The 12,326-nt window shown below is 48.0% G+C and overlaps 1 protein-coding gene across 2 annotated transcripts in view; it reads left to right on the top strand.

Annotated features, from left to right (window-relative positions):
• Nucleotides 1–12,310, top strand: part of VPS8 (VPS8 subunit of CORVET complex) — a 63,702-nt gene extending 51,392 nt beyond the window's left edge. For both annotated transcript variants that reach the window (XM_065073073.1, XM_065073075.1), the window contains 4 exons: nt 764–933; nt 1,516–1,684; nt 10,801–10,881; nt 11,581–12,310. In XM_065073073.1, coding sequence (XP_064929145.1) covers nt 764–933; nt 1,516–1,684; nt 10,801–10,881; nt 11,581–11,730 — 570 coding nt within the window. In that variant the 3' untranslated portion in view covers nt 11,731–12,310. The remainder of the gene's footprint in view (nt 1–763; nt 934–1,515; nt 1,685–10,800; nt 10,882–11,580) is intronic.
• Nucleotides 12,311–12,326: the final 16 nt, after the last annotated feature.

Genomic DNA, 12,326 nt, shown 5'->3' with positions numbered 1-12,326 from the left:
TGGCAGCGTCCAATTTAGAAATAAAATGGGAAGTAGCTTGACTGTAGAGGGCTGAACACAAAGAGCCGTTATCTCTGGGCTCTTGGGCAGGGTCTGCTCTGAGCAGCGTGGGTTCCCTGTCTGGTACAGGCTGCACGTCACAGCTGGACTGGGCCAGATGTGAACCACTGCAACCTCTGCAGCCTTTTGTGAGTTACTGCTACGGAGCAGAGCACTCACACCTGGTACCTGATGTTACTGAAAGAAGCACTGACTGCTAAAAACTAAGGGTATTTTGCTTTTGGCTCTTCAGAAAGGGAAACCTCCGTTGGGAAGAACTAGCAGATGAGAATTTCAGTGGTTTTTTGGTCATATTTTAATTGTGATAGCGCATTTGAGCTTTGATTTTTATCAGCATGTTTCTACTAAAATGGAGGATGTAAGCAGTAGCTTACCAGGTAGAGGAGAAAAAAAAGGGAGGGTCTGGTAGGGAAGATGACAAAATGAGCCTACCATGTCTCTCTTAATGCTCTTTGACAAAAATCAATAAGGCACTAATCTATTTAAGAGTGAAAAGGTATTGCCTCCATTAACGTGTCATAAAAGGATAAGTATTTTGAGAGCAGTGGCTAGAAAACATATAAAGAGAAGCAATTTTGTTGGGTTGGTTTTGCTCTCAGTAATCTGCTAAGCTGCTTGTTGTGAAGAATCGATCAGTATGGAGTTTCCGCAGTGTGGAGATGACAAAATGACCTAGTTATTCTGTATATTTTCTTCCACACAGACCCTTTTAGAGACAACTACGAATCTCCTAAACCACGATCTGCACTGGTCCCTGTGTAACCTCAGAGCTTCTGTCACTAGAGGGCTTACCCCAAAGCAGGATTACTGCTGCATTTGTCTACAGCAGTACAAAAGACGGCAAGAAACTGCTGATGAAATCATTGTTTTCAGGTAAAGTTAAGGGTTATGGCTGTGATCACGTTAGTAGTTTTACAAGGAAAGAAAAAGAAAGAGCTGCTGCTCTCTGACTACACAGTAATTGTGTGTGTCCCTGTTCCCCAGTGCTGTAAAACAGCTGGGTAACCAGAGCAGCCCTCCTTGCATGCAGTGTCTCTGTCTCAGCTGGAAATCACATGGCAGTGCTGGGAGAGATGTTCAGCACGCGGTCAGTTTGTCTGTCATCTCTCCCAATTGCACTTTGTGCAATTGCAGCACCCTGGGTTCACTTGCCTGTGTTTGCACATCTGGGATCTGTTGCAGCCCTGACTACGCACTTTGTGGGCATCTCTGATTTTCCTGTCTGTGACTAGGTGGCTGTAAAACAAGACAAAATCCTTATTACCTTAGTGTTATGATCTGTAACATCTGAAAATGGGCATCTATTGTTATTTTCGGAAGTCTAGAAATACTACAGGAGCATGTGGGGGTGTGAGGGTAGTGCTGTATTTACAGACAAGCAGCCTTGTTTTCCATTGAGCGCAGAGATTGTTCCTCCAAAGCACAGAGCTGTCAGCAGAATTCTTCTCTTTACAGCTGTGGCCACTTGTACCATTCACTGTGTCTGCTGAGCAAAGAGTGTGGGACGGTAACCAAAGGCCTGATGAGGTGGATGTGCTATAAATGCAACTCCAGTAACAAGGGAGGCAAACTGAGCGAGAACTTGTCAGCGCTGAAGAAAGGCAGCGGAGCATCCTTGGCACAGGTATGGGTTGTGGGGGGGTTTCTCTTTGAGTAAACTTTGAGCAGTGCGTACAGACTTCATTGCTTTGTTCTCATGTTTGTCTTTGCTTTCAGACAAGCGCATGATCGGTATCTGCAGCTAACTAGACATGTTGTGTTTGGGGGTGGGTATACAGAGCTGTGCAAGAAATGGGAATTTGATTGGACTCGCTAAGTGCTTGCACAATGCTTAAAGAAGCTTGCATGTGAACAACACCGGTGCAGCTTGATTGGGGTGAAAGGACAGATAATTAGTTTGTATTTATTGTCAGTATTTGTGCGCGAGAAGTTTCACCAACCAGAATTCAAACAGAAGAGCAGTCTCAATATGCACACCGCTGTCCTTTCCCTGGCATGGTGCTGTAAGCAGAAATGGCAGGAGGCTTGTCGGGGTGTCTCTTTGGGATATTGCACCAGGGGAGCTGAGTCCGCTGCCCTGTGTTCCAGCAGAGACGGTCACCGATGAGGGTTTGTTCCTAAATGCCTCAAGGTACTTTGTGCATTTGTCACCACGCAGATGCATGCAAAGCAACGTTTTTCCACTTCGGAAACTAAAGTAATTCAATGGAGTATGTTTTTATAGTAGTACTTTAGTTTTCTTCTAGCAGATTATCTCAATTTCTGCCAAATCAATTCCCATCAAAGATAGCTAACAGCATTAGTCAACTTCCATCAGCCTCTGTATTAACAAAAAAAGAAGCTTCCTGCTTGAAGGGAGACCTGAGGGAAACTAATCTCTGAGGAGCGTATGGAGCGCAATGCAGTCTTTGCAGTCAAATTGTGTTAGTTTCTTATACGGTGACAGAAAGACAAGTTTTCCCAGGAGATTGTAAATCGACTGTGGTCCAGATAGTCTGCTTACAAGTGCTCGTCATTTTGTGTTCCATCCTGCTGTAGTGAAATAAGGATAGTGGCTGTGAAGTTAAGCACCCCATGTTTTACCCTCTACGCTTCTGCTCCAAAGGAATGTGTGCAAATGGGTGCAACAGACAAGGCGTAACTTTAAAGCTTAAGGCAAAATTAAGTACTAAAAGTGACATTAAAGTGACTTATAACTTGGCTATCACTGGATTTCTCACGGGCTGGTCAGTCAGAGAACCCCTGTGCCTCCCTGGACTTGCTCCATGGTAGGATGAAGTGGAAAATGCTCCAGGTGACGTGGCAATGATCAAGGCAGGGAGGAGAAGATGCTTCCCTTGCTTTAACTGATCCGTCTGTAGAAGCGAGGGGCTGGCTGGGACTCGGGGCTTAAATGGAGATGTGGAGGGACGGGATGGGGCAGAAAAGGGGTTCCAGCACGGATCATGTAGCAGCAAATATCCATTCCCTGCTGTCCCTCGTGCTCCTGGCAGAGAAGCCGTTGCCTCCAGCTCCGCTTGGCTCCGGCTCCTCAGAGCCCCCACCTCCTCCTGATGCCCCAGATCCTTTCCAAGTTTGATGTTCCTCATATATTTAAATTATAATATTTAACTGTTGCACTAACATGTGATTAAACTGTTGCACAGTCAGATCTTTAAAAAGCTGAATATATTTAGACTTGGCGAAAGACTGCAAAATCTCTAGCTTCGCCAGGAAGTTTGTTTGCTTAACAATTGCTGCTCAGTAGTGTTAACTAACCCTGTGAGGTAACGATTTGTGTGGCGAGGCAGCAGTTATGGAGCGCTGGGAGAGCAACGTGTGTGATGGAGCCAAAGGCAGAAGCCAGGAGGGTCACCAGGAGCGCTTGCTGGGACAGGCTGGTGCCCATGGTGGGGTTTGCTCTCCCACAGCCTCAAGTACATCTAGGCAGAGAATTAAACATGAAAACAGCTCCCCACATTCAGTTTGATGCAACCTTGGTCTGTGCAGAAATGAGGTGTGAAAGGTGCACGTTCTGCAGTGGCCTGGTGGGTGATGTATGATGCTGGAGAGGAGGTGCGGGCAAGGGGAGACTCGCAGGATTCCTCCATAGCCATGTGTTCCCAAGGGTCCTTCTCAGCCTGGGTGCAAGATAGCAATGCTTACCGGTCACTGGTGCCAGCCCGGGCATGGAACACATTCATTTCTGTTTCTCACAAGGTTTATTCAGCCTTTTGGTGCTGCAGTTCTCTGGTGACGGGCTCCTCTGCGTTCCCTCTCACCTCTGCCGTCACTGGGCAGACCCAGAGGTCTGTGTTGGTCAGTCTGCTCTTGCTTCAGCAGCCGGTGTTTGTGCAGACAATCCCAGCAGGACGTTACGGTAACACAGCCGTGCTTCCAGCCCTGCCTTCCCAGACCCCTAGGAGCCAGCTCTGAAGCTTCGAGGGCATTTTGTGCATAGATCTGAGGGGAGAGGATTGCTTTGCAATCACTTTAAACACCCTGAAAGCTTAGTCTGTCTCTGCAAAACCTAAAGTGTGTTGTTTTGGCTTTTTTCCATAGTGAAATCTTCAGTTTAGGTATTTATTTCCTCAGCAAGCCTTGAATTAGGAATAGATTCATACTGGTAAATGCCACTGAGCATCTGGAGTGCATTTCATAGTACCAACTCTGTTCTGCTGCAACAAAGACTGTCAGTTTGAATTTTGCCGTGTTGTTGAGGCTTGGACGTGAAACGACAGCCCAACAGACAGTGTTTCCTCTGTCCCTGCTTTGCATGCATGACTTCTGCAGCAATTGCCTTGAAACTGGGGGAGGTGGAGAAATGCCACAAGCCAGCACTGAACTGTCATTAAATGTGGTGATAGCACTTAGTTAAGCGGAGCTTTGCTGTGTTGAGGGCTTGAGACATCCTGGCCCAGCAAAGGGGAATAGCAAGGAAAGGGCAAAGGGGCTTTTCCTCTGGTTTGTCCTTTCTGTGTTAGCCCCTAAACCTTGCTTGTCTTCCCAAGGGTAATATTCTGAGTCTAAGCTGATCATCTTTGTGTCCTCTTCACCTTGTATCCTACCAGAAATGAGTGTTAAAAGAAATGAAAGTGTGTGTGTTTGTGGTGGCTTTTTAATCCTATTTAAAACTTCCAGTGTTTTTTGGCATTGTGGTGTTTGAAGTTAACGGAGGCATATCAGGTGAAAGCACAGTAGCTGGACTTCTGCCTAAATACATAACTGAAATAGTCGTGATATCTTAGTCATTGATCTCCAAAACTAATTTGCCTTGTTACAGTGAGCTAGTTTGTGTTTCCTATTTATTCTGCCAGCCTGCATACTAGGGATCAGGGAGAGGAAAAGTTGTGGCTCTTAGGCCATAAGCTCTGCAGAAAACACCATGAAGCCCTAAGCTGACGTGCTCTGGTTATTTCATGTTTGAGAATGTGCCTGAGTTCTAAGGGCACCGCTGTTAGAGTTGTCCAGATGGCAAATATGTTTTATTCAGGAGTTTAATCCTGTCAAGTCACATCAGGACGGACAATGAATGTGATCGTAGTTAATCCGGTTTGTCAGACTCTACCTTTGAGCTCTGTCCTGCAGCCTGTCACCAGTGTCCCTCGTTGCGACACAGCCTTCCATCCAACCTGGAGCTTATTGACCAACATCCTCCTGTGCGGTGTCGATACCGTACAGTATCATGGAGCTGTGATGTTACACGTCCCTCTGCAGCATGTCTGTGTACTTTCTGGTGGGTAAGAATGAAGGTTTAGGGCATTTTTTTCGCCAATACTTATTTTAGTGCTAGACAGATGTTACATGATCTCCATCAATCAGTAGACAGAGCCAATTGTACTGTTTCCAGTGTAATGGTGACCATCAGTTATTAGCTTGACTCCCAGCAATATCAGAATTTCCCAAGGGCTTTATAACTTTGAAAATATCTAGCTGCGATGGTTTTTTTTCCCCAAAATGACACCAAGCAGGTAATTATCATTTTACACACTTAGAAAATGGTGTGTTCTCTGCAGAGATTAATGCCACATGGGTATTAACTGAGAAAAAGCCCAGTGCTTTAGTTTCAGAGTTGGTTTTGGTGGTGGATTCCTTAACTTCTTCAACCATGTGTAGGAAACCCATGTGAGGAAGGAGCTGGACATTTTGTACCATTGGCTTCTCATCAGCAGAACATCTGTGTTTTAAGATTTCTTGTAATGTATTGAAAACAAAAGTGATTTTGTAAGAAAACTGAGAGCAGGAGTCTTAACTAGTAGCTACAGAACTGATACCAAAGTTAAAACTGGAAATAAAATACATCTTTAAAGAGATTAATTTCAAAACCATAATTATCCTGAAGCAGCTTTTAAATAGACTCTTTTCTTGGACTTTTCATACTGGGGGAGTGGTTAGTTTGTTTTGTTGGGGTTTTTTTTGAGAAAATCAGACTGAATTGTAGTTGTTTCCCCTGGCCTTCCTGTCTAGCCATCTGTAGCCTGGCAGAAGTTTTCTGTTCTTGCTGACAATCCAAAGTCTTGCGCTCTGGGCCCCGAGAGAGGCCGAGACGAAGCAAGACAGCTGACTGCGGGCTGCCTCATGCAAAGATGGTGAGACGGGCTGCCCTGTGCTCCAGGGCTCACCCGGGGAACGCGGTGTCCTGCCTAAGAGAGAAGGTGGCAGAGTGTCTGTGGGTATTCTTTGCTTTACTTTACATCTCAATTTCAAAGAAACTATTCTGACAGTTTAATGAAAACTTCCTCCCGTTTAATAAAACATATCTAGGAGGATCTGTAGAACAGGCTTGTTTAAATACGGTGACAGATGCTGGGCTGCTGCAACCTGTTGATACCCCACACACTGCATCAGTCCCCGCTGCCGATGGTTATGTGTAGCAGTGCTCGGCTGTCGTGTATCTGTTCTCCGAGGAACCGCACAGCTCGTTACATACGTCATGGCTGTGAAGCTGCAAGCTTTCAGTCTGTGTTTGCAGATCTGCCCTGAAGCACAGGCAGGAAACAGAGTGCAACTTTCCCTCGCTGGGGAAGGGCTGCCCGTGCTTGCTGCTGCTGCTGGAGCGGTGACTGCAGCTCCCTGCCCTGGTTTGTACTCCTGCCAAGCTGAGAAATTACCAAAAGGCCAGAGGGTTAAGAAGGGTGTAGGTGAACGACCTTTCTTTTGATGTTCCTCTGAAGGAGGGGAGAAAATTAAGGAGAAGCCAAGGTTTTGGTTCAGTTTGCAGTCCCTAGATGGGAGGGTATGAGGGAGCTACAGCTGGTTCAGTGGCATTTGCTGCAGCCGAGGGCATTACTGGCTGTTCTGGAGGGCGACTGTCAGAAATGCATCTGGCAGGTGAGCATCTGTCCCTGGGAGACCCCTGAAATGGAAAGCTGTGGTTCCCATGTCCCACCTCCCTCTCCATCCCTTTTACCCTCATGTTGCACTATGGAAACAGTAAGTTTTGTTGGTTTCTATGAGAATTGAGCATAGATAGAATTGGGCGGCTGCAGCTGAGCTCCCAGGACCAGAGTTGTTCTTAGGCACGTTATAAAGTTCCCTCTTAGCCAGCAGTAGGACATTGCTGCACAGGTGCCAGGAGCTGTGAACAGGACAGATAGCAGAGGCGTCTGCTTGGGTTTTCTGTAAGATTTGGGGTCATGTTATCAAAAAGCCACTGACATAAGGCGTCATTAGTCTTTCTTACAACAAGTAGGAATTCTTCCATCTTCTATGTGTCTTTACCTTCCCTTTCTTTCCCCAAAGTTCTGCCACTGAGAGAACACTACACCTCTTGAACCAACCACAGAGCCTCCTTAGCTCATGTCAGAAAATGAATTATTTGCCCTTGTGCTTGATACGAGGGGTTCAGGCACTGAACTGAGGTCAGCCTGAGCACAGGCCTGTTGTGCATCACTTTTATGTAATGCTGAATCCGTGCGCTGCCGTGCTTCCCTCGAAGCCCGATGTGTTATAAATAAGTCTCATCTGGTGGGCCATAGTGTCCAGTGAGGGTATGTGGGATTTTGTGTTTATCTAATTAATGCTGGACAGTGTTACAGCTCCTTTGGCAAAAGGCGTGAGTGGATGTCCAAGTGCAAGCGTGAGCTGCTAGCAGAGAAGGGACGTGTGCCCGTGTGTGTTCAGATATTTAATACAAGCAGGGTTCCTTCCTCCTCTCTCTGTCACCGCAGTGTCGGTTGCAGCCACAGTGAGTCTATTAGAGCACAAATCAGCCTGTCCTCTCCCTCGCCTTGAGTGGGAGGTTCACTCCTGAGGTTCAGCTGGAAATAAGAGACACCTGCCTTTCCGGTCCTGCTCCCGCTTGTTGGGAGGACAGAGCCGGTGTGACAGATTGCTCCCGCCGGAGCGACGCGCCGGGAAGGCTGCTCTGCGGTGGGCTTTGGTGACTCAGTGTGTCTGTTTATTCACAGACAATTTGCCTCCTGCCTGCCCTAGTGCTACCAGCTGCCGTGGCATCCCAAGAGTTTGAGCACCTTTTTGTAAGGCTACTCAAGCCATGGTGACATAAGTGTCCAGCTGCAAGGCAGGGATGGCAGAAGTTGGACTCGGTGTCCATTGCCTGTGGATTCAGCTCCGTAAATGAGGGAGATGGGTGTTGGTTTTGTTCCTGGGAATCCCAAAACCTTCCCCAGGACTTCTGGCTGCATCTGCCCCATGTTACGGAGCAGCCCCCTGGGGTAAAAGGTGCCCCGATGCTCTAATTGATGTGGCAACACGTTTTGTGGAAGGAACGGCAGCACTTAGATCTCTTGGTGTGACTATTAACGGCGCCTCTGCTTACAACTGCTGTATGATCTGCTGTGCTTAGGCACTCGCTGATGATGGATTTTGTAGCTGCTAAATTAAAGATAATTGCAGGCTTAGGAGGGCTGTGTGGTGACTACCAGAGGGGGTGGAATATGTGCAGGCAAAATGTGCAACGGAGATTAGCATTATAGTGGTGAGATCTATGAGAACTGTAAAACAAAAAGGAACCTTTCTTCTTGCTGGCCCAGATCCTCAAGGGAGTAAACTGCGTCTCTTGGGTTTTGAGTCTATTCTGAGGCCTTTCTGAAGGGGCGTAAGGATTTGGCTGGAAATGGCTTGGAGGTACTGAACTGCTTCGTACTGATAATAATAACAACAATAATAATAATAATAATAGTAATAATCAGCAGCTTGCTGGCCCTGCAGCAGCACTGGAGGCAGGAGCTGTGCTGCGGGGTGAGCGAGGGAGCTGAGCGGATTCCACTGATACCCCAGTGCTGATGCTGGACTCAGAGCATCCCTGTAGCTCTTGAATGAACATGCCTTTAGTGACACGGTTAAAAAAGGAAAAAGCCTGACAGCAGTTGTTTCCATGACAACAGAAAGAATTGCCTGCAATATTTCATCTCATCAGCCTGGAGAACAGTCTGATTGATAGTTACATACGCGTGGCAGAGAGATAGCAGAAGAGGGAAGGCCAATTATATTGCGTTTTCCTTGTCCTTGAGTGCCTGTGGCCGCAGCGGCTGTGGAGGGTGGTTTTTCCTTGTTGTTGTTGTTCCCCAAGTGCAAATGACCCGCGTGTCCCCTGGGCAATGCCTGTGTAACCTGCCAGCTGTGGGTACATGACCCCCCCAGTTCAAACCTATGCCATGTGTGCAGGGAATATGGACATTGGGCCCCTTGACTGGTGATTAGCAAAGAGTTACTTACAATATAGAGACTATCTTGGAGGGGGACGAAATGAGTTTGAGCACATGCTTCCAGCACTCAGGACATTCCTCTCTTCTCAGACTGTTGAACAAACATCTCAAAGGTAAGATGCATGTGCTTTCAGGAGAATAACAGGATGATTCAGGCTTCAGAAAAGCCGTGGTGGGGAACTTTCTTTCAAGGCAGCTCACTTGAGGTGATTTTTGTTGCAGAGTTGCCAGCAGGGTTTCCCTTCTCCCTTGGCTACTGGTTAAAAACTGAGTCAAAGACTAAGACAGTGTGATCTCTGGCAAAATGTCACTCCCCCTCCTCCCAGGCCTTATCCATCCACTCCAGAGCACGCTGAAGCCCCTTGGCCATGGTGGGGCCAGCAGTTCGGCCTTAATTCCAGCTGACTGCGCTCCTTGGAGACAGTGATACTAGTTCTTCATGCTGGGCTTGATCCGTTGCCAAAGAGGGTTTAAAGTGAATGCGACTTCAGCCAGCCCTCACTGGTAGGACTCTAGCACTTGGGATTAATAGCCCTTGGGAAATGTATTTTGGGGAAAATATTTGAGGATGAACATTGAATGTTCCCTTAAAAATAGATCCCCGGGGACAACAGATGCCAGATTGCTGCTCATGAGGGAGGCTGTTCTCCCCGGCTCCTGTTGTGGTTTCTTGATGATGCTTTTGCTTTGGAATATGAGCAAAAACATTCAAAATAGAAACATTGTGATGTGATAAAATGGAACAAACCTACAAGAATCTGTGATGCTCCGTCATCTCTCCCTGGGACATGCAAATGATGCCTTTTAAAGCAGTTGCAGTGTATATGTGGCCCTCCTTGCGTTAATGGTCTTGTCGCAATTCTGTTTGCCATCGCCTGCAAGCCTGTAACTGCCCCAGTGCTGCTGGGGTGACATTTACCCTTGTCCCCAGCTGCTCGTACGCTGCGAGCGCTGACACTGCTGGGCAGTGTCTGTTGTGTTCTGTGTCTCAGGGGACGCGGCTGCCTCTGATGTGTGAGTCACCTTGTCTCCCCCCACCATTTTCACCCCTCATTTCCCAGCTTTTAGTCTGTGACATCCTACTAGGGGAAAAAAAGGACTTTAGGAGAGACACGTTGGCGCAGTAATTGTTCCCTGAAATAACTAGGCATGATCCGTGCCCGATCACAGCGTGCTGCAGCCAGCGCTGTGTCGGGAGCCTGGGGAGAGCGTCAGGAGATGCTGGGGAAGAGCCCAGGAGAGGCAGCTCCTCCGCAGAGACCCATTACTGCTCTTCCCAGCTGCCTGCAGGAGAGCTTTCCCATCCCCTTTTCTTTTTCTCCCTCTCCTTTTTATTGTTTTTTTTCTTTCTCTAAAGGTAACTTAATACTATTTCTCTGCTATCAGCTACACACCCCAACAATAAGTCATTGCGGATCTCTATCCTAAGGTGCATACAGTGGCTTCAAGCCAGAGGGAAGATGGCTAAAAAACCCCTCTGAACAGGCTGTGCACTGGCTGCTCCAGGCCCAGGGGCAGGAGCAGGGATGAATTTCTGTGGATATGAACTTAACGTGTGTTGTTTCTGTAACCTTCTCCCTCTCTTTATCAGGCAAGTTCAGAGTCTCTGTTGGATCCTCAGCAAATCCAAGCTTTTGACCAGCTCTGCAGACTCAACCGAGGAACCTCCAGAGTACGTACCACCTGTTTTCCTTTCGGATTTGAACTGGTGAAGGGTGTTTTGCATGTTGTCAACCCAGCCATCAGCACTGGCAGCGTGGGCTTTGCCTTTTCTCTTGGGTTTCATTTAGCGCTGGCAATTTACTGTGTGTAGAGCTGGCTGTTCCACATCACAAGGCAGCCCCGCTGCCTCTGACAGGGCTGGGGAATTCACTGACAGTGAAACCACGGAAATGCCTCTGGCACTGAGGCTGGGCCTGTAAAGTGTCCACGGTGTGAGGCTTCTCAGATTGGTTTTAGATTTGCAAATAACCTCCCCTTCAGACACGGTGAGGATCGCACAGAGGGCTCCCTCCTCCTGTCTCCCGTGTTGTCCCAAGATGAGCACAGCTCCTCATTCCTTGCATCTTCCTTGTGTCTCCTGCCAGTTTTTGGCTTCAGTTGTTGGCACTTTCAGCTCTTTCTGGGTTTGTTTTTCAATTATGTAACTTTACAACAACCTAAAGACACCTGGAAAGTTGTTTAGTCCAGGACTGTTGTCCTGCACTGAGCCCTATAGAGTCATTACCTACCAACATACCCTTTTCTTGATGTGTGTTAAGGTTTTTCTAGCTGCTGCAAGAAGAAGGTGAGTCCCCCATCTTTCTGTACCTCACATCGGTGTTTCCAGGCAGGCTGCTGGGCAGTGATGTGTTTGGGTTTTGCCTTGCAGCTGGCTCTGCTGACCGAACTGTCTCGTGGCCCCAGCGGTGAAAAGCACGGGCTGCTCAGCATCTCCCACGGTGACCTGGCCACCAGCAGTGTCTTCCAGAATGAGAACTTCCAGCTCCACCTGGCCCCCCCTCCGCTGGCTGAAGACTAACATGGCAAGGCCACAACTGGTGTCAGGTCTCGGTGCTGGGAAGCCTTTCCATCACAACACTGGACTTTTCCCCCTCCACCACCCTTCCCAGACCCCTGTGTGCTGTGCTGAGCCTCGCTGCGGGGTTTGTAGCAGCGGGTGATCTCCCAGCTCTGCTGCTGTCTCTTGCTAAACCAAGGCAGCTGTGGGGCAGCTAGGCTGGAAGCTGTGAACTCTGGGGGCAAAACCAAGTGTGCCGAAGCACTGTGCAGCACCGCGCTGCCTGCACTGACCTGGAGGCTCGCGGCAGCGCTGGTAACTTTGGAGGAGTGTGGCCTGTCCTGTGCCCGGTCCCTGTGTTTCACAGCGCTGTGTCTTTGTGGATGGGTACCACGCTTGAGTTTTAATTGTAGTACTGGCAACAGCATTCATTTTGTGAAGGGCTGGCCCACTACCTCATGGCAGGAGCCCTGCCATCTGAGGGCACAGAATAGGCAAACTTGGAAAAGGCTGAAGAAGGCAGAGAACGATACATGTGTGAGTAAACTAACCTGCGCACGGTGCGTTCCTACAAACTTCATTAAAAAGGCCCTTGGTTGAACTTTGCTGTGTGAGCT

The sequence above is a fragment of the Columba livia genome, chromosome 9 (assembly GCF_036013475.1).
Source record: "Columba livia isolate bColLiv1 breed racing homer chromosome 9, bColLiv1.pat.W.v2, whole genome shotgun sequence".
NCBI classification, from domain to species: Eukaryota; Metazoa; Chordata; class Aves; order Columbiformes; family Columbidae; genus Columba; species Columba livia.
Note: the sequence above shows the minus strand (reverse complement) of the source record. Positions and strands in the feature narration are given on the sequence as shown.